Source organism: Macrobrachium rosenbergii, chromosome 19 (genome assembly GCF_040412425.1).
Source record: "Macrobrachium rosenbergii isolate ZJJX-2024 chromosome 19, ASM4041242v1, whole genome shotgun sequence".
In the NCBI taxonomy this organism is placed as follows: Eukaryota; Metazoa; Arthropoda; class Malacostraca; order Decapoda; family Palaemonidae; genus Macrobrachium; species Macrobrachium rosenbergii.
The window spans coordinates 18,109,157-18,131,656 of record NC_089759.1 but is presented as its reverse complement, the minus strand read 5'-3'; the positions used below and the strand labels follow the sequence as shown (position 1 = coordinate 18,131,656).

General features: G+C 35.4%; 2 protein-coding genes across 6 annotated transcripts in view; one reads left to right on the top strand and one right to left on the bottom strand.

Annotated features, from left to right (window-relative positions):
- Positions 1-8,358, top strand: part of LOC136848668 (hemolymph clottable protein-like) — a 34,782-nt gene extending 26,424 nt beyond the window's left edge. Inside the window, exons 30-37 of the mRNA XM_067121111.1 lie at positions 144-290; positions 560-690; positions 2,226-2,409; positions 2,878-3,063; positions 3,610-3,741; positions 4,858-5,104; positions 6,746-6,873; positions 7,867-8,358. Of these exons, the coding sequence (XP_066977212.1) occupies positions 144-290; positions 560-690; positions 2,226-2,409; positions 2,878-3,063; positions 3,610-3,741; positions 4,858-5,104; positions 6,746-6,873; positions 7,867-7,971 (1,260 nt within the window). The 3' untranslated portion in view covers positions 7,972-8,358. The remainder of the gene's footprint in view (positions 1-143; positions 291-559; positions 691-2,225; positions 2,410-2,877; positions 3,064-3,609; positions 3,742-4,857; positions 5,105-6,745; positions 6,874-7,866) is intronic.
- A 292-nt stretch (positions 8,359-8,650) lies between these two features.
- LOC136848671 (uncharacterized) overlaps positions 8,651-22,500 on the bottom strand; it is a 106,511-nt gene continuing 92,661 nt past the window's right edge. For 3 of the 5 annotated variants that reach the window (XM_067121119.1, XM_067121118.1, XM_067121120.1), the window contains 5 exons: positions 22,161-22,257; positions 19,900-20,014; positions 18,862-18,944; positions 18,274-18,474; positions 8,651-10,252 (listed from right to left, as the gene is read on the bottom strand). In XM_067121119.1, the coding sequence (XP_066977220.1) occupies positions 10,184-10,252; positions 18,274-18,474; positions 18,862-18,944; positions 19,900-20,014; positions 22,161-22,253 (561 nt within the window). In that variant the 5' untranslated portion in view covers positions 22,254-22,257 and the 3' untranslated portion in view covers positions 8,651-10,183. Of the gene's footprint in view, positions 10,253-12,188; positions 13,425-18,273; positions 18,475-18,861; positions 18,945-19,899; positions 20,015-22,160; positions 22,258-22,500 lie in introns of those variants that run through there. The other 2 variants (XM_067121122.1, XM_067121121.1) reach the window with 2 other exon arrangements.

The window sequence follows — 22,500 nt, the reverse complement described above, 5'->3', positions numbered from 1 at the left end:
ACAACTTGCCCAGCGCAACAGGCGATCGCAGAAAGAAGCTTTTCAACAAAATGTATTTTTATTCGAGCTATTATATTCATAATTTATTGTTGTTTTAATGCATTCAGTTGTTGTTTCATCTGTGTATGAATTCATTCATCCAGGGCACCATGGACATCAGCCCAGAGCAAATGGAAGAGGCGAGAAAGAAGCTCTCCGCGGAAGAATGCAACGTGCCGGAGATGCAGCCGATTGATTTGATCACAACATCTCTCTATGACCAAATCAACATCAAGGCCCACTGGACGCCGGTAAGAACGAAACTTTAAGTAAATAAATGAAATTAGAACGTCAAGAAGTGAAAACTGAGTAGGAGATAGTACAGGATTCTCTTAAATAGACGCTCTGTGCTTGATGTTGGAATCACGAGAATCTGCTTTTACGGGTCACTTTGAAGAACATTTTAAAAAGACGAATATACGAATATAATCCAAGTTATATGTTTCCTTCGAGAATTCAAATAAAACTTTACTCTATTTTTCGCAATGAACTTACACTTCATTATCATATATCTTCGTAGGACCTATCAGACTCGATGAAGAACTTTACTAACTTCGTCTACGATGTGGTCAGAGGAATCTATTTCCCAGATATCCATTACGATTACACAGTTCTGAACGCCGAGTCTGAGGTCGTCATTGATGCGCATAGGTAAGTTTGAAGATTTATTTTTTAGCTTATTCCCTTCTGCGCCTCCCATTAGGTACTATAAAGTCCGTTACTTATTTCATTCAAGATTTTTCTTCATACTTTCGAGATGTATTACTTGCAATTCATTCCTTTTATGTTTATATATATATATACATATATATATATCGTCAAATGGACATAATCACTGATACATAATGACATTTACTCCGTCACAGATTCCCCTGGCCATTAGTTAAAGTAATGAGGGTTACGAGATAATGGGATATGAGATAATTACATTCCAGGTAAAAATGCTTTGGTATACATCGTGGTGAGGAAGTTAAGGGCTAAAGAGTGAAGTGGAATTCCCAGAGAGAAGTTCAGAAGTTAGGTTAAGAGTCATCTCTGTTCTGGAGCACAACCCTCCTTTACACGAAGGATAACCTTTACCTATGTCATTTTTTTCTTGTCCGAAAAGAACTATTCATATGTAAAATTTATTAATCACCCTCTTCATTAGGAAAACGTAAAATGAATAATTCAACACAAAAACTGTAAAAAAATTTTGACGAAAATCGTAGATTTGTTACCCTTCGTCACCATAATGCTAATCATCTCACACACACTGTATAATCAATTCTTTAGTAGAGATAACTGCACAGCGCAAATGGGTCATTTTGTCCCAGAGATGACATATGACCTAAAAAACCATTTCTACTATAATTACATATAGTAAAAGGTATCCCTTATATGAAATAATAACTCGCCGGCCGCTTCAGTTACCTGAATATTGCCTGACAACAAAGGTTAATCTCTTACTTCGAAAAATAACTTGTACAAAGTTGGTCTCTGCTTTTTCGAAAAGAACAGCACCTCACAGCCACGTCATCCAACCTCAAACAACGTTAGTCTTTGCCTTCCTGAAGAGGTTATGACCTCGCCACCGTGCAGTTAAAACAAACAAAATGTTAACCTCTGCGTAAATGAAAAACACAGTGCTTCACCTTTAATTCAACCCAAGATAATGTTTATCTGGTACCCCAAAAAGGACGATATCTTGCAACAATAGATTACTAACGTAAATTCCGTCTTTGGTCTCCTGAACGGTGGATAGGTCACTAACGTTTAACTCCCATAAACATGTTAGTCTTTACCCGACCTAAAGGGACAATACTTTACCGCCAAACACAATACTTTACCGCCAAGCAATTCCCAAAAGCATAATGTTGACAATAATTCACCATCCTGTAATTCCCACAAACATAATGTTGGTAATACTTCATAACTATGTAATTACCACAAACATAAAGTTGACAATAGTTCACCATCCTGCAATTCGCACAAACATAACGTTAACACTAATTCTCCATCACGTAATTCCCACAAACATAATGGTTCACCACCACATTATTCCCGAAAACATAATAGCTCACCACCACATAATTCCCGAAAACATAATGTTGACTAGATTTCACAGCCACGTCATTCCCACAAACATAATGTTAGATTTTATTCGCCAGAGTAGACCAACACCTCACCTGAATTTTTTCCTTCAGATGTCTGGAAACACAATTATGGCACATCCACACCACCAAAGAACGTGAGGTGTCCGTTCTTGAGAACGTGAGAGCTCCCTACTTGGTCAACGTCTTCACGGCTCCCGCCCCCGCAAGAGAGACTCTTCAGTACAATTTCCTCAACGGGAGGAAAAACCAGGCTTGCGTCATCACTCACGAAAAGGTGAGAATTGCGTCGAGGTCTCTAACTGGTGATGACAGAAAGTTCTGATCGCTCCGTGGAGAAACTGCCGTTAGCTGATTCATATCCGTTTACCCATTTATATATATATATATATATATATATATATATATATATATATATATATATATATATATATATATATATATATATATATGAGAGAGCCCCTTGACTTAGTGGTAGAAACCGGGCTCGTATTTGTAAGGCCCGTGGTTCTGTTCAGTTCTCCCACCCAGTAATCAACCTAGCTGTAAATGAGCGCCAACATGAGCTGCGGTCAAGAGAAAGGCCGTGGACCTAGCAACCTCACCCTTAAATATATACTAAATAAACCAGATTTTTATCTAATTTCGTTTCAAGCAAGTGCCAAATATAAACTCCTCTGTGGTCTCCAAATCCCAAGAAAGAAAGAGTCTGGAAAGTAATTTTTCTTCACTTCTCCTGCTGTAGGTTCGCACCTTCGACGGCGTCGAGTTCCCTTACGCTCCTGAAGCGTGCTGGCACGTGGTCGCGATGGACATCACCGAAATAATAACGGGCACCTTCGAGGTTCGCCTCGTGGATGGCCAATGGGAGGGTCGCTGGCTGAGCCCCCACGACGGTCTCATGGTGGAGATCACCCCAACCTCCGTCAGGGTATGTTGCTTGGCAGCTCCAACAAATGCCAGTTTTAACGTCCAGTAGAGATAAGAAATGTGTCTACTTTTTGTGTTTTCGAGAAAGCTTGTTTGATAATGTAACCTATGTACATTAGGCTGCCTACGTAAATATATATATACTTACGTGTGTGTGTATATATATACATATATATATATACATACATACACACAAACACACACATACTGTATATATAATATATATATATTATACATATATATGTATGTATATATATAATATATATAATATATATATATATATATATATATATATATATATATATATATATATATATATATATATATATATATATATGTATATGTATATGTATATATATACACACACACATACACTTCCCGTGCCGTGTTTATTTTTGAGCTTGCTCTTGAGAGTAGATGCAGCATCACTGCCATGTATGCGAATGAATTCTGGTATGCACATGTCTGTCTAAAACTACAGGCTGGGCATTTCTGTGCCTGAAAACCTACGCCCATTTCTGAAGCAGTCATTTCCTGTGCCCCGCAGGTCAATGGCGAGGACTACAAGGAGGACGACGAGAGATTCGACGCCGTTTTCACCAGCGACGGCGTCGTCATCAGTTGGAACTTCTTGACGGGAGGCGCCCTCAAAATGACCAACGATGCCATTTACCTCCTCGTGAGTCTCGCTCAAATTTCTTTTCGTTTTGTTGGAAGTCGATGCTAATTGCTGTGTTACTCTTCCGCTCTTCTCCGGAATCTGGCGCTGATAACTTCGACAATATCGATAAAAGAGTATCGATATTTTTCAGGCAGCAGGACCATGATTGGTGGAAGAGAGAGAGAGAGAGAGAGAGAGAGAGAGAGAGAGAGAGAGAGAGAGAGAGAGAGAGAGCTCTGAATCGTTGTTTCTTCGATCCAAAAAAAAAAAAAAAATTAAAAATGCGCCGAAGTTTTTTCGGCGCAATCGAATTTAATGTACAGCGTATAAATGCTGTATGAAACTATCTCAGCCGCGGCCCATGAAACTTTCAGCTACGGCCTGGTGGTGACCTGTGTTTAGCGTTGCCAGACGCACGGTCATGGCTAACTTTAACCTTAAATAAAAAAAACTACTGAGGCTACAGGGCCGCAATTTGGTGTGTTTGATGATTGGAGGGTAGATGATCAACATACCAATTTGCAGCTCTCTAGCCTCAGTAGCTTTTAAGATCTGAGGGCGGACAGAAAAAGTGCGGACGGACAGAAATAGCCATCTCAACAGTTTTCTTTTACAGAAAACTAAAACAAATGGCAAATGCCGGTGAACGGATTTCTTGCAATTTATTTATTTCTTTTTCAAAATACATCTACTTCAGTTTCAATATACGTGGATTAGGAGGCTTCTATCTTATTATTATTATTATTATTATTATTATTATTATTATTATTATTATTATTATTATTATTATTATTATTATTATTATTATGGCAATAAAATGATTTTTGCTAAAACCTTGATGCATTTTATTGTGGTTACATAGAACTCTCTAGCGAACCATGAGATCAGTTTTATATTTAATAATAATAATAATAATAATAATAATAATAATAATAATAATAATAATAATAATAAACAATTTAGTCAATGCTGCAGTGCAAAACTAGTAAAACGCTTTACTGTAAATTACTTACGTTCATACAACTCCCGCGCTTCTCAAATTCAAGAAACCTGGAAACTCGTTTATTTCTTTCCTGGCCAAAGCAAGCTTTTTTTTTCTAAACTGCTAATTCAAACCTCTAATTTCTTCTTCAGGAGGACTTCTACTTCAGATCGAAGGTCGGTGGTCTGTGCGGTAACTTCGACGGAGAGAAGCCCCAAGATCTGATAGGTCCCAAGGGCTGCATTTACACGAACCCCGATCTCTTCGTGAAAGCCTGGACGACTCCTGGAGAAGGATGCAGTGGTTTCAACTACCTGGGCAAGAAGAGGCCCGTGGAAGCCTACCAGGAGGCTTGTCCTACCGTGTCTCATCCTCCAACTGGGTTCACCTACCCTGAGAGTAAGCACTTTGATTTTGTTGTCTTAAATAAAGACAGTGAATTTAGGTATGAATACAGTTAGAATATGAAAGAAATGATCAATAACGTTCACGTGTGGAACCGAAACAAACTCGCTGGTATGCCAGGCAGTCAGCCCCAGTGGATTATTATTATTATTATTATTATTATTATTATTATTATTATTATTATTATTATTATTATTATTATTATTATTATTATTATTAAAGTAGCTTAACCAGACCACTGAGCTGACTTCCAGCTCTCATAGGGCTGGCCCGAAGGACCAGATTGAAATACTAGGTCCAGGCCAGAGGCGAAGCACTAGGATCCAGTAGATCACTCAGTACAATGATGAACGAATTAAAATGAAATTAAAAACTGCACATAGGCACATGCTTTCATACTGGAACACATACACACAACAAATACATTTACTCATGCCTCCTTACATACACGCTTAAAAGGTATATTAAAATTCAGAGTACAAGCTAAGTAATATTTTAAAATTTTGCACAGTGGAACTTGGGTTCCACCTTATTTTTCAGACTTGTGTGCTTCAGTTGTCAGCGCCCTTGCCTTTCAATTGAAAGACCTGGGTTCGATCTCGACGTGAGTTAGAAATTTATTTCTGTTCCACACGTAATTGAGTGTTGATTATTTCTAACATGATCAATCAGGAGGTATAGTTCGAATGAAATGCTTTCCACTGGTACCTGCTGAGTCGGGCTAAACTCGCTGGTGCGCTAGGCAGTAAGCCTGCCCAGGCAACCTTAGGTACAGTGGAACTTAGGTTCCAACTTCTTTTATGATTTGTGTGATCCAGTTGTTAACGCCCTTCCCTTTCAATCGAAAGACCTAGGTTCGACCCCGATGCGAGTCAGAAAGTCTCAATATAAACAAAATACTCATATTTCTCATACTTGCAGTTCTGTGTGTCTTTGAGCATGAAGCATGATACCTCTGAACGTTAGCACTAGGATGAAATAATTTTAATAATATGAATTATCAGTATTATTTTGTCTTTTCAAGCGCATTAAGAATACATCCTGCCTTATACTTGATGTTTTACATCAAGTAAGATGCAGTTTACACTTAAATCCCCTTTTAAAGTTAGGAGAGTAGTGTACTGAGGAGGCACAAGGTAAACGAAATATTCCTGTACCTAACATCAAATCAATTTCACGAGTGCTTTTCCTTCCATCACCAACTAACTATTATAGTAGAAAACAACTTTTAATGGAAAAAGGTTCCGAACATATTCTCTGGTACTTGTTGGATGCTCTAGGCCTATCTGAATTTGTACTGGGTGGCTTTCACTTGTCACTTCTTTCAATTCAAGTCAGATCACAGGACCCCATTTCTCTGCGTCTTGTCCTTGTTTTTGTTGTTGCTGTTGTTGTTGTTGTTGCTGCTGCTGCTGTTTTAGACTGAGCCAGCTTTGCTTTGGCACGGGCCCTTGCTCCCATTACAGCCAGTAACATAGTTCTTACAAAAGTTCCTTCTAATCTTCCACGGTCTGTGGGTCCGTGTGGTACCCAGCTGTACCAAGAACGAAGTTGTACATTCGTTAGGAGCATCAGCGTTCTGATGAACCTTTTACGACCAGACTTACAGTACAGCTTTTATTCTTTCCCTTCCAGTAATCGCAGACTCGTGCACAGTTTGGAATTACATCGAGAAGGTCGATGGAGACAGGAAATGCAGGTCTTTGGTCCCTGTACCCCAGTGTGATTCTGGCTGTCGTCCTGTTCGCAGAGCAACAATTCAAGTAAGTACTGCTTTTTTTTTTATTAAATTCATTAACCTTTTCATATTTGTTTTCGGAAATGTCAGCATAAGACATTGATCTTCAGATTCTTCACGTAACGATAAAAAGGCATGTTTTACTGATACTCTCAGACTGACATAACTTCGTTCATTGGGATATAGACTCGAACAAAATGCCGTGTCGTCTAATTTGATGGGTAAGTGGCTCAAATTTCAAGCTAACCGGTAAGACTGTTTCTAAGATGACGTAGATTCTGACTTACCCTTCGATGAGATTAAAAAAAAAAAAGAACTAGCTTAAAGGCACAAATATTGTGACTTGTGTGAAATTCAAATCGTTAACTCCAACAGCTTACAGTATTTTGTTTACTTAGTGATACATATTGTCCAGAAACAGATGTAATTGAAAGCAACAGCAGCAGTAAGAGAGATACATTAAAAAGCACAATCTTGGCTTTTCACTTCACTATGAGACGAAATGCTCAGGTTAATCAAAATTTGCCATTATTACACATTTGCTGTTGCATACGACTGATTCAGTCTATTCTGCTACGATAATTACTTAGTTTAGTAAAAGGTTTGTGATTTGCTTATTTATGGCAATTTGGCAATTTTTGCATATTATCATTAACAAGGATTATCCCCTTAGGAAATCATAATGGAAGCAAAATACACATAGTATGAATTTGATGATTCTGTTGGAAAAGTTGAAAAGGGTTAAGAATGCGTTGATATTGCCTCAAGGTGTGTACGGTATAATGTAAAAGCCATATACCACAGTGTATTGTTTTATATGATGTATTATATACTCAAAAGGCCATTTCACTGAGTATCTCTGGGTTCCTAGCCTAGAAATTGTGAAACTCCATTTCAGACTTCTTAAAAGGACTGGAAGTTGTTCCAGTACGCTTCCTCCCTTCGATCTTATCATCACTTAGACCCTGTTTTTCTGTTTACCTTTCTATAAATTTATTTCTTCATTTCGTATTTCCAGGTCCGTTACGACTGTGAACTGGTGCCAGTGGCGAAGGACTGCGCTCCCAAGTGCTACATAGACACCCTGGAAACAGTGGTCGAGCCTTTCTGTGTCAAAGGTTAATTAGGAGAGCTGATGGGAAAGACGACCTAGTATCTCGCCATAGGTCATCACGCCACTTGAAATATAAACTTCCGTCGTCCCATATCCCATACTTTAATTCAACTGCCTTTTCTCCTTCGTCTAAAAGCAATTTTCATTTCATTTATTTGTCTGTGAAGTGAATATCTTCGCATGTCTTCCCTACCTGTTGAAGTCATCGCCACCTCTTCTAAAGTTTGCAGTTACTACAAAGGCGAGGTAAAAAAAAAAAAATTATTAAGAACATTACAAGTGGTGGACAATGTGATATGTTTTTGTGATCATTACGTTCTGTAGCTTTTGCTCAAGTTTAAACAAAGAATGTTCTGCTCACCTGACAATAAAGACAACTTTCTAAAAAAAAAAAAAGTGTTTCATTCTACAGCTTTCTAAAAGAAATAAATTTTTCAAGGCCCATTTCAATCATCCATAAGTGAACGGTATTCACGAGAGGGTTCTTTGAATAAAAACAATATCCAGCTGCCATAAAAGTGATTGTCAAAGCAACGTTATGTTGGCAAATGCATCAAGAAAATGCAAAATTCATAATACTCGTACAACAGCAAATGTACAGTTGGGAAGAAACAGTCCTTTGTCAGAATAACTTTGTCGTGTGCACCTGCAATGCAGACACTTTATTCAAGAAAATAAAATCAAAGAATAATGATTCATAGTGAATATATTTAATGACATTTCATAAATGGCACTTCCATGGACAAGGTAGGTTAAGCTTAAAATATTTGACAGCTCAATCATATGGTTATAGTTAATGAGATAATACTGACTTAATAAAACAGTTATCCGTATGCTTCTGGATTCGCGGATTGCGGAAATAACTGCATTTTGGCAATAAAAAAATGCAAGGCACTTATAAATATTTTTATGACTTGCATACCTAAATTAGAAATAAGAAACTATAACGGAAGGGAAAAAAGACGGAAATAGTCAAACTGTTTCGAAGAATCAGTAAAATTAAATCGTTGCTTATTATCGTTATGCTCAACGAGGTTTTAAAATCGAGCATAACCTGTTGGAGCTAAAATGGAAGATTACCTCTAGTCGGTGGTCTGAAGTAAAGTGACTTCTTTAACTGACTTCCTAACCAACCAGAGCCAGCAGGAAAAGCATTGGCATTTATTTTCTGTTTAATATTAAGACAATGATTCACTTTATCAATGGTATTTTTTGGTGGAAAATTAATTCAAATAATTCCAGAGCAAGGAGACATACTTTTCTGAGTAAAATAAGTTGCCCCATTCTCTAAGACAATAATAAAAACTCTTGGAATGAACCACTAAGTGTATGGTTCGAAACTCATGAAACATGAAAATTTTCACTCTGAAGTATAATGCTGTTGGTTCTTCAACGACGAAATACCTAAAACCTTTTCATTCTGCGGCACAATCTATCTTGAAAGTAGACGAAACGATGAACTTAGGATACTCAAAATACAACTCCCTGCCACATGCTACAATACTACGATACTTCAGACCATCCATTCTTTGTGCATAATACCAAGGGTAGTATAAACCCTTTTCCATTCTGAGAATATTTGAAACCTACTTATACACTGTATAAGTGCTTGGCATAATTTGTTCGTTAGTATAATGCACAATAATTGGTGGTAACAAGAATACTAACAAAAATATAATTCTTTAGTATAGAAACATTACCATGAATTCCAAATCAATTCTCTACCATACAGAACAGTAGCGAGGATGTCCGAAACCCTCCACTGATAAGTACTACAGTGACTGCAGTTCTTCAAACAGTTTCACAGTTGCGTAATACAGGAGGCTCCTTGAAACCCTCAGCTGTAAGGTACGTATAATACTATACAAATTAAAAACCTCTACCATTGGGTACAATACCACGAATGTTTTTAACAAAGCCACACACTGCCTGGTACAATAACGATAAACATTTCCTTCCTGGATTTGCTTTGGTAACAAGATAATATATAAGTTAATATCAATATTGAAATCAAGAAAATGGTTAAATTATAGAAAATGCATTGTAAATAAAAAATATATATATGTCCTTAAGCACCTATTCTATTAGTGACAGCAATATCCATCTCTAACAGTTTGGAAGCTGTCAGAACTTATTTCTCTTTCCACAGCCATTAATGAAAACCTACCTATTTTTCTTAAGATATGAGTATTAGACTGGTATTTCTTCCACAGCAGAGAGTCTACGGAACATCGGTTTTCCAAATGTCTGAGTCCGTTGTCGTTGGCTCCACTTGATGAGGTTTAATAATCTGGAAAAGATGGTCAAACATTCATTAACACTATTTGTCCTTGTTATTTCAGTATTTGCTTATTTATATGATTCTTTTGATGAAAATTGCTAAAACGACGCAACAATTATTATTTATTATTATTTCAGTAGATGAAACATGGAACAAGCACACTTGGGCCATTGATTTAAAATTCAAGCTTCCAAAGAATGTTGGTTTCCATTGAAACCGCAGACCCCACACTGCAGCAGTAACTGATCATGATGCAGAGCCAGTGATTTTTCATCGCCCTGGGGGAGACGCGGACTCACGACAATTGAGTGGCATGTCACGACACTAACCTCTATACCAGCGGACCAGCCGGTAAGCTCAAAAAGGAAAACTGTAGTGGAATCTATTCTAATGTTTTCCTTGGTTTTGTAAGATAAGAGTACCTCACTTTCAAAGTATACAGACCACACTATTAAATACACAAGAGATGACAAAGTTATTTGTTTGAATATAGAAACTAATTATTTCATGCGAATGAAGATAAAATTAACTGGAAAGTCAAACCTATCTTGAGAAAAGATCCAAAGTCACCCACTGAATTAAGATCACCCACCGAACTTGGGAACTGGAACCGAATGTGGAGGTAGTAGATCGTAATCGAAAAATGAGAACATTAAAATGTTAGAATCCATAGAAATTGAACAGTGCTTCGTAAAAATGCAAATATGCTCAGTATAAAGCTGTTGGGGTTGCTTAAAAGGAGTAAGAGCCACTGATCAAGAGTACACACACCCTCTTAAAGACAGATCTATTCATGTGTGTGATATGATCTTTCCAAGACACTTTATTGCACACTTCTAAAGGAGAAAACATTTAGGTATGTGGAATTCCCAGAATGACAAATATTATGGGGAAGCTGAATGGGCAAAAGATATGATTAAGGTTGTCACCATTAATTTGATAGATGGAACTTTAACGTGCTCTGCTCTCTCAAGCCATTTTCCTGAAGGCGAATCTCTCTAGAATCCAACTGATACTGTTAATTTGACTTTGTTCAGCTCTCTTGGTGTATATGGAAGACAAAAAAAAAGATAAAAATTTTTGTCATTATAGAATTTTCTGGACAGCTGCATTAACGTGGTGGTTTCTCCTGTTAAATTCTCATGCCTCAGAAACTGGAGTCCACTGACAATGGCCTTGAAATTTAAGGCTTTTTCGATTCTCACCTGAATGCTCTCTTTGTTTTAGTTGACGATATTACATTGAGCCTTATCCATAGTTATTGGGTTGTTCTTCTTATGCATCAACTCATCTGTTCCTCGCTACCCTTCATCATAAACTTGTAAAATAGACCTGGTCTTTGAACAAGTATTACGCAACTTTTCATTCCCAACTTTCTATTAAAAACATATTATCTCTACATTTAATTTAATTTATTTTACAAACTTTTATCATGAATAACCAATCAATTTTCCGCATCAGCAGATGGATCGTGTCTTTCAGTGGTTTAAGATCTGTGTAATATACTTTAAAATTAAAGTTATTAGTTCACGAAGGTAACTTTAGAAAGGATGCTTCTTGATACCAGCAACTTGTTGCTGTGCATGGATGAAAAGTGTTATTCAGCATATATATATATATATATATATATATATATATATATATATATATATATATATATATATATATATACATATATATATATATATATATATATATATATATATATATATATATATATATATATATATATATATATATATATATATATATATATATATATATATATATATATATATATATATATATATATTGTACTTTGCTCAATGTTTGAGATATTCTTTGAACTGGGGGTGCCAATGCAAATACTGCACTGTTCCTTCATATCCTGTACAGGAAAATGTCTTATCTTCTGTATGTACGGAAAGGATTATTTGCCTCACGTTAGGAGGATGAAAACGTGAAAAACCATCAACAAATTTATTTCATTTTTCTAATACGTTTCTGGCAGAGGGTGTCAGGACATTAACGCGTGCCAAAGAGGACATTATCACAGGCCATTTTGAACTTGATAATTCTAAGATCCAAAGACAGACATAATCACACCACTGAACACTAGTGAAATAATGAAAAGGTTTGGAACGACAACAAGATTTGATAGAAAGCAGAACGATGCGTCAACATCAGATGGAATGTTCGTACAACACTTATGAAACGCGAGTTACATTTACAAGCGAGTTAATTTCCCTTCTTTTATAGCAGTGTATTACATTGTGTACACATTGAAATCACAGGTGCACTATTATAGATGCTTTATTTGAAAATAAAGACGCTGAATTATTCCTAGTTAACCTTGTACACTTGTATTCTTAAGTTAAAGTTTTTTTGTCGATGTTTTCCAGGATCAGAAGTCAAGATAAAAACAACCATTAAGTGACAATGATAACTATTAGGGAAATCAGAGAAAAGTCATTGTACTTTTGATCACTTAACATCTGACCTTGGGGTTGTCATTATTTTAATTTTTTTAATTTTTTCCTTGTTGCAATATTTTTTTCTGAAGGATTTTCAGTTATATTCTCACCCAAGCTCGTAGGAAACATCATGATTTACACATGAAATTAATTATAACATTTTCCACTATGTTCTTTGTCGTTGCTCTTCAGTGTCGTAGGCTGTATTGTTCAGTTTTACAGGGTTAAACGGCATCATTTTCTAATCCCACACGTACAGAAGCTGCCATTGCAGCTTATCTGTTTCTTTCTTTGCAAGCGTTCTGACGAACAAATATTACTTTTTTTTCAGTTTTCCAGTGGCTACTCTTAACACTTTCAGAAGTGCTATAACCTGAGGAATGTGAACTGATGCTAAGTCTCGGGCATAGCACTTGATGATATTTGTTTTATCAACGCCCTGAGGAAGGGACACTCTTCAGATGTTTAGCAAAAGACCGTAGCACTTGACTGCTTTCCCCTTGTCAGACCTCTGGCGAAATTAACCTGCCTCCTTAGGTATTCAGTGGTTTCCTGCAGCTTATGTCAACGCTGTCGCTTGGAATATCCCTAGCTGTCAGTTCCTGTTGCTAATCCAGCCTATTTTTTCCTTGAAAGATTGTTTTACGGACGAAGTGGAAAGTCATATACTACCTATTCCACAATTCAGACCCGGTGGTCGAAGGTGCCACTTCCTCAGAACTGACCATCTGCAAAAAGGAAAGCATCGTCATTATTCGTGCACTTCTCTGCTACTTCTATCTTTATTTAGCGAATTGATGGCTAGAACGGGAACATTGCGTGACGGCAACGGACAGCCAAGGTTATTCTATAATTAACTCAACATGGTGAGTTGGCATTCCTTACTGGAAAATAAAGCCATTTCCGAAATTCCTCTCTGGAATCCCTTCACACGAAGAGGTCGTATCAGACCATTAGAGTGACGTGGGTGCCTGGTACAGTCAATCTACATCTACTGGTTACTGACGGGTGTTTGTTTCTTGAATACGAAATGTGAGATTTAAAATGCAGATATGCTTTTAATTATGCCCTTACGTGCAGTGTTGGAAAATTATAAAATTATTAACTGTTGAAATAAATAATATGGTATGAATCTTTTTATGGAATATCAAAAATACCATACGGCCATGAAAGGGGGTAGATATGGTTCTGTAAAAATGGAATGCACTTTACTGATAGCAGATGCTGGATCTTTCGGTGCTCTCGGTTGCGTCTAAAATGATAGTCGCTACAGTCATGTTATCCAATGTGTGACTTATCTTTCCAAAAAAAAAAAAGTAGTAATAATAGTAAGTTTATCAACTTATCGAGAATGCAACTCAGTTTCTTATTTTTGGTACAAATTTACCAGTTATGGGTAAGACCCTCTATGTCATCATATCCCATCATCTGGGTTCATTAACGTATCAGTCATAAGATTTACTTAACTTAATACTAAGAAATTGTCTCCAAATAAAACAGAGGTACTTTTACATTTAGTGGAATAGTTAATATGAGACATCCTTTTCCTTGGATACACATCACAGCTACTAACCAGCTGAGATGTTTCAGCTTAATAACCAATTATTAACCACCAAGAAATCTGTATGAGAATTGTCGGTGATGAGAGTTATATATATATCGAGATCAAATTGATTTCTCATTCATCAGTAAGGATCTAGAAAGGATACAGAGTGATTGTGGGATACCTAGGATAGTCTTTGTAGTGTCAGAAAGACTGCAGGAACCGTTGCCTTAGAGGAGAAAGGTTTGTGGTGGCAAGGGATCCCGTCTGGACGGTAGCAGCTTCCAGGGATCTTAATCTTAATCTTTATGATGGTATTGGTAGTGGTTTCTTTTTTCACCAGTGACCATTATGATTTTGATCTGTCCCAGAAAATATCCCAGGCTGCCATCTTCCATAAGGTTTCTTTCAACAGGTAACAATTTATGAAGACCTTGAGAGGTGCGCCTCAAAAACTAGTGTGCACTACTTACTTCGCAGAGTCCCAATATTCAATTCTGTTAACAAGGTTCTTAATCACACTTCCTAGCAGAATCATTGATGCCCAATTTTCTTTTCATTCAGTGACAGCTTGCTTTTCAAGATAAGGATCACTTGGGATCATTCCATCTGAGAAAGAATAGAGCGAAAGTTTGTTGAGGAAAGGACCTGTAGTAACTTGTACTTGATTAGGAGCGGAGAACAAGAGGTTGTTAGTATTGCAAAAAAAAAAATATGAAAGAAAAGAGGAGTGTCAATGGAAGCGTAAGCTTCGATGTATCCAAGGGATTGTTGAGCCAAATCTCCTTTATCAAAGTGAAATGTTAGTAATGAATATCAGTCGGAAAACAGAGGCAGATCCTGCTGAGACGAAGTGTGCATAGAATACTGCGCCTTTGTGCACTTAAACAGTGAGATAATGACCTTGTGGAGGGCTTTGAGCCAGCTGTTCATTAAATAGCTTCGTACCTACTTCAAATGTTCAAATGTTTTCCTTTACCCTTCCTTTATATTGTTGACCGCCGTCAGTCCCATACAACTGTGTTTAACTGCCCCGTTTAGATGAACATGTTTATTTACTTTTTGCTAAGTGCACTATATATATATATATATATATATATATATATATATATATATATATATATATATATATATATATATATATATATATATATATATGTGTGTGTGTGTGTGTGTGTGTATATACATATTTATTTACTTACACACACATACACACACACATATATATGTGTGTGTGTGTGTGTGTGTGTGTATGTGTGTGTGTCCTTGAGCTTTTGTGCCATCATGTTTATTGCAAACATTTGCCGTTTGGCAAGAACCTAGAAGGAATTCAAGTAAGTGGTATCATGCCAAGTGACTATGCTTCAAAATAAATTCGTCAAGGAGGTAGATCGATTTTCCTAACATTGCAATGAAAGGCCATTCCATCTGCTTTCAAAACGCTCTACGCTTCACAGGAAGATTTATAAGACTGTTGAGTACAGCGAATTTAAAGGTCAATTACCGAAATTTATTACTGGTGGGTATGAAAATGGGGCCACCTGCCGTTGTGCACAAATTAATGTTTCGTTCTTGTAAAGCAGAAGTTGATGAGTACTCAGGTTGGAAATCTAGATTTGGAATAGGCCATTCTGAGAGTCAGAAAACTTAGGCTTATTATTATTATTATTATTATTATTATTATTATTATTATTATTATTATTATTATTATTATTATTATTATTATTATTATTATTATTATAAAGTACTCATGTTGGACACTTAGATTTAGAATAGGCCATTTTGAGGATCAAAAAACTTATGCTTATTATTATTATTATTATTATTATTATTATTATTATTATTATTATTATTATTATTATGAGTACTCATGGTGGACATTTAGATTTAGAATAGGCTATTTTGAGGATCAGAAAACATCTGCTTATTATTATTATTATTATTATTATTATTATGAGTACTCAAGTTGGGCATTTAGATTTAGAATAGGCCATTTTGGGGATCAGAAAACTTATTATTATTATTATTATTATTATTATTATTATTATTATTATTATTATTATTATTATTATTATTATTATTATTATTATTATTATGGGTGCTCAAGTTGGACATTTAGATTTAGAATAGGCTATTCTGAGAATCAGAAAACTTATGTTTATTATTATTATTATTATTATTATTATTATTATTATTATTATCATTATTATTATTATTATTATTATTATTATTATTAGTAGTAGTAGTAGTAGTAGTAGTAGTAGTAGTAGTAGTACTCAAGTTGGACATTCAGATTTAGAATAGGCTATTTTGAGGATCGGGATACTCATGTTTATTATTATTATTATTATTATTATTATTATTATTATTATTATTATTATTATTATTATTATTATTATTATTATTATTATTATTATTATACAGGCTAATAAGATATATCCTTGGAACTGGTGCACCCTTGTGATATCGGAAAGTAAAATATTTGGTAAAAACCAAGGCCTTTGGTTCTAATTAAAACAAGGAAGTTATCCGGTTTCCCTTTTTTTTGGGCGGGGTGGGTGGGAGGGGCTAAGCTTAATGCTTTCTCATTCATTGATTGAACTGAACTGAATTGAATACAGAATTTAGGCCAAAGGCCAAGCACTGGGATGTATGGGGTCATTCAACGCTGAAACGGAAATTGACAGTAAAAAGTTTGACAGGTGTAACAGGAGGAAAACCTCGGAGTTGCATTATGAATCAATTGTTAGGAGAGGGTGGAAAGTAAGATGGAAGAAAGAGAATATGAAAGGAGATGTAGTAAAAGGAACGAAAGGGGTTGCAGCTAGGGGCCGAAGGCACGCTGCAAAGAACCTTAAGTAATGCCTACAGTGCACCGCATGAGGTGCACTGACTGCATTACCCGCCTACGGCATTCTCATTCATTATACCCAGCCGAGTAACTGGCCTTAAGTGTCTCATACTTACTCAGATTTTTCTTATAGTAAATCGTTATAGTAGGTCGCTGAAGAAAATTATTCACCAGAAGAATTAAAACGAGGGAGGTGTGGCCATTCATCAGTTTCTAAATAATAAATAATGGAATTAGATGTATCTGTGAGATAAACACCGCATTATAGGAACCAGGATTTTAAAGTGATATCTTATTGGTCTATACAATAATAAGCCAATAAGACACTTCCTGAACCCCCATACGAATTGGAAAAATAATCTCTGCCCTAAAATGGCAAACTGCAGTGTATGCAAAATTTTCGAAATTGAGACATGCCACCTATCGGGCTCGTGAATCACTAATACACAAGTTACTGCAGTTTCAGAATGATTCTTTAATGCTTTCCATGAGTATTTAGGGGGTCCCATTTGCAGTATCTGCAAAATCAGTAGGAAGGCAAGGGAGTTTCCACATTTTTCTCAGTTTTGTATCTTTGCAGACACTGCAGTCTTCCATCTTAGGGCAGATCTGTTCTTAAACGAGGGAGAAAACTGTAGAACGAACAGGTTAATGAGGCTGCAGAAGCTGTACAGGCAAGCTGGGATACAGCAAATGAAACTGAAGAAAAACAAAATCCAGGAAGAGGCTGTACTGAGGATGGGAGTTACCAGTTTTATCCAGGTGAGGGCAAATTCAATTACCCAGCCAAGGAACGGAGACCCTAGTTCCTATAGTTTGGCTATCCCATACATATATCTAATACAATTATTCACTATTTATAAATTGATCAGTAGTCACATCTCCCTTGTTTTAGCTCTTTTGACTCAGGAAGTTTTTTTCGTACAGCAAACAATAGGGCTTACTATAGAATTTATGCTGCTGTTATGCGATAAATCCTAACTATGATGGGGTTGTTTAAGCCAACCTCCACTCTGAGTGCAATAAAACAGAAAGTAGCAAGGTCACTTCTTGTTTTGATTAGAACTAAATGCCTCAGTTTTTAGAAATTGTTTTGTTCTCAGATATCTGGAAGCTGCTACGGTTCCAAGGATATCCTCCTGTTACACTAAAACGTGGAAACAGTCAAACCAGTAACTCTTACCTCTTTCCTTGTGATATATATGATCATAAGGAAATGCACCCAGAGGACGACGATCAAAGTTCCCACGATCAACACCAGGGCGAAAGGAACCCAGTAACCGTTGACTCCATAAATCGCAGCTAAGGCAATCGTGAAGATTCCCGTGAGGAATGTTTGAGCGCCGTTTAGGATGACGTACGGGATCATGAGATGCGCTATGCCCTGACAGAGAGAGAGAGAGAGAGAGAGAGAGAGAGAGAGAGAGAGAGAGAGAGAGAGAGAGAGAGAGAGAATATAAGGAGATCAGTTCCTTGAAAGTTGTTTGCAGACATGACGTTCTGAGGATGAACTCGCGTACTGAGACTATTATAATCTTTATTACACTTTAAGATCTCGTTTCATTGTAAAGTCACGTATACAACGTGACTTTACATTTGCAACTTTCTTTGTCTATAGAGTCTACATTAATGCATTAGAATCCCTCAACTTTATCAGCTTTGTAAGTCAATCCCATCTTTATGTGGCTGAAAATATTTTGCATTTGTCTTTAACAAATTACAGATTTATACGCAAAGTAGGCATCAACTGTTTCTAAAGCTTCATAATCACCTTATTTAATCCATAGATGAGGGAAATACTGACGGCTCCATTGACGAAGGCTACGATGGCGCTAACAGCTAAGAGAAGCATACCTGCCGAACAATAATGGAGGAACTGTGATGAAATATTGAGATAATGAGAGAGAACGTGAGATACATGAGCGCACGAAATGAATTATTCAAATATTCCTCTATCAAGAAATCTCAGGTGCGCCTGTAAACACTCGTATTATTCTGGAATTAATACTAATATTCTTGGATAGGTGGCAACAGCAGTTTAATTTGTCGTCTTATGCATGTGCCATGCTTAAAGCATCTATCAGACCCATTCTTTTATGGCTTAGGATATCTGTTTCATATGTTTCTTTAAAACAACTATCAGACTCATTTTTTATGACTTAGGATACCTGTTTCATGTTTCCTTAAAGCATCTATCAGACCCATTTTTTTTTCATTTTTTATGACTTAGGATATCTGTTTCATGTTTCCTTAAAGCATCTATAAGACCCATTTTTTTATGACTTAGGATACCTGTTTCATATGTTTCCTTAAAGCATCTATCAGACATATTTTTTTTCTTTTATGTTTTTTTTATGACTTAGGATATCTGTTTCATATGTTCCCTGCTTTGAGAAATGTCCCTTAATTACCCTTTGGAGATGACAGACCTAGTTAAATGATCTCCCTTCTTGAGATTAGTGAAACTGTTCTGAATTTGCCAGAATGAATCAAAACAAAACCATAAATGAGAAGTGACATAACAAAAATAATTAGTCAATTTAAAGGGTGTTCTGAAATTGGCCATGCTGAAGGCTGCAACTGTTCCATGGATATATCTTACTGGCCTGTATAAATAATAATAATAATAATAATAATAATAATAATAATAATAATAATAATAATAATAATAATAATAATAATAATAATAACCATGAGTCTTCTGAGCCTCAAAATAGCCTAGTCTAAATTTAAATTTCCAACTTGAGTACTCATCAAGTGCATTCATGTGTCACAAATTTTACAGCAGAAAAATACTCAAGACACTCACCAATTTCCATGCAAGGGTATTCCCGCTCGTGCAGGTTGTCATTTTGGCATACTGCGAAACCTTTCTTCGAAAACGCGGCTGCTATGATGCCCAGTATCCCAAATATAGAACATATCTGGTGTAAAAGAGAAAATAACAGATAACAGTGAGTAATCAGTGTCATTGCTTTCCATCTCTACGACTTATAATGTGGAACTGCGCCTGAAGTCAGTACCATTATTCATATCGAATGTTAAGATTAAATGTATAAAGAGTGGAATGTGTGGTTAGTTTTTAATCTTATAAGATTCTAGGGAAAAAATCGACTTTTGAGCGATAGAGTAAAGGCTAACAAACTTCAAACTAACAACAACAAAAAATAAAAGATAGAATGAAAATTTAAAAGCGAGAAAAATATGCAATTTACCAATTTGCCAGGGATTGATCCCTTCCACCAAAAATAATTGTTAATTGGTGGAAGGTTATGCAAAATACCCTATAATATACATTGATTGAGTTGCATACTCCAACGAGAATTCTCACGTGGAAAAGGAGTGTTGAGAATAAAAATTTTTTTTGTGATAAAGACAAAAAAATTCTCAAGATTAAGGAAAGAAGTTAGTGAAGTTGCCAGTGAGATGAAAGGAAGACTAAAATGGTTTTGCTTCTTGCAAATAAAAGTATAAAAATACTTTTATTTTCAACGAGTTGAATCTTCAACCCCAAATTCACCATGCTTCTTCGCCTGCCCTGGAGAGGTGTTCATCTATAATTTCTGTTTATAAGTAAAGGCTTTATTATTATTATTATTATTATTATTATTATTATTATTATTATTATTATTATTATTATTATTATTATTATTATTATTATTATTATTATTATTATTATTATTATTATTATTATTATTATTATTATTATTATTATTATTCAACAGATGAAACTTTTTCATATGGAACAAGCTACAGGGACCATTGACTTGAAATTCAAGCTTCCAAAGAATATGGTGTTCATTAGGAAGAAGTCAGAGGAAGTAAACGGAAACTCAAAAAGAATAGATACCACTCATTAAAAAAAAACTAAATTAATAAATAGACAAATAGATAAAAATATATTATTATTGGTACTAGACATCGCCATGGAAGACGGACTTTTGTTTACGTCTCTGTAAGAGACGAAGGGAGAGCTTTCATTAGAGCGAGGAACATAAATCACGAGATAACGCGAGTGTCGGCGAAATGGAAGTAATGCCGTATTTTAACTCCTGATCAATACGACACAAATGTTACACGTTCAAGTTGCTTAGGAACGTTGAACTAGTCTTAAGCAGATACGAAGAACGAATGTGAGTTGAACCGGATTCATTCCGGTTCCGTTTCATTGTATTATTCAGTCTTCGATCGTTTCATTCAAAATTAGTCAAAGAAATATTTCGCCTCTTAGCTGAAGTGTTGAATACCTATTTACTCTCTTATACTCGTATACTTGACTGATCATTCTATGTATACATATATACAGACATATATAAATTCATAAATACCTGCATATATATGTGTGTAAATATATATATATATATATATATATATATATATATATATATATATATATATATATATATATATATATACATATACATATATATGTGTGTGTGTGTGTGTACATAAAAGCCCAGGTGTACTGTACATGCATCGCCTGTGGCTTGTATGTTTTGATGCTTATAAGTTTTGTTCCTGTTAATAATATTATTTTCTTATATCTCCAGTTACTCTTTTATAATTATTTACCTTAATTTCGCAATATTTCATTTAGCTGTCCTTAATCTATATCATATATACTTACTTTGACATAAACTATACTGCATAACCCTGATGAATTCTTCCTTTTCATATAAATATAAATATATATATATATATATATATATATATATATATATATATATATATATATAAATAATTATATATATATACACACATATATATACTGTATATATATACACTCAAATACTAAGCCACAACTTCCTTTAATAAAAGTCACCTTGACTTAGGAACAACTAATACTCAAAAAAGGAATTACGTGTAATTAGTAAATCTACCCTTGGTCAGGATTCGAGTCTATATAATCTTTTGATTTTGATACAGGGATGACAGTAAATTTTATAGATATATATATATATATATATATATATATATATATATATATATATATATATATATATGTGTGTGTGTGTGTGTGTGTATACGTGAATTTGAGGACAGAACATAACTGCATATTTTACAACTCACCGCTCCTACGAAACCAAGGACTAGCGAACCTGTCTTGGGTGCGATGCAGCACAGGCAAGATTTCGGTTCGCAAAAGGCCTTCATCGTAGCCATGAGTCTGAAAGAAAAAAAAAGATACAATAACTGACTAAAAATGACAATGATTACGATAACAACGATGATACTAGTCACACGCAGAATTATGACGAGTTTTTAATGCTGTCACCAAGAGATCAATGGCGAGCTTCTAAAAATTAATGCCAGAGATCGATAAGAGATGATTCATTTAATGTACGGCGTTATGATGGTTTGTTTAGCCTGTGGGCGTAACAGGAGTATGGATCTAACCTGAAACTTCAGT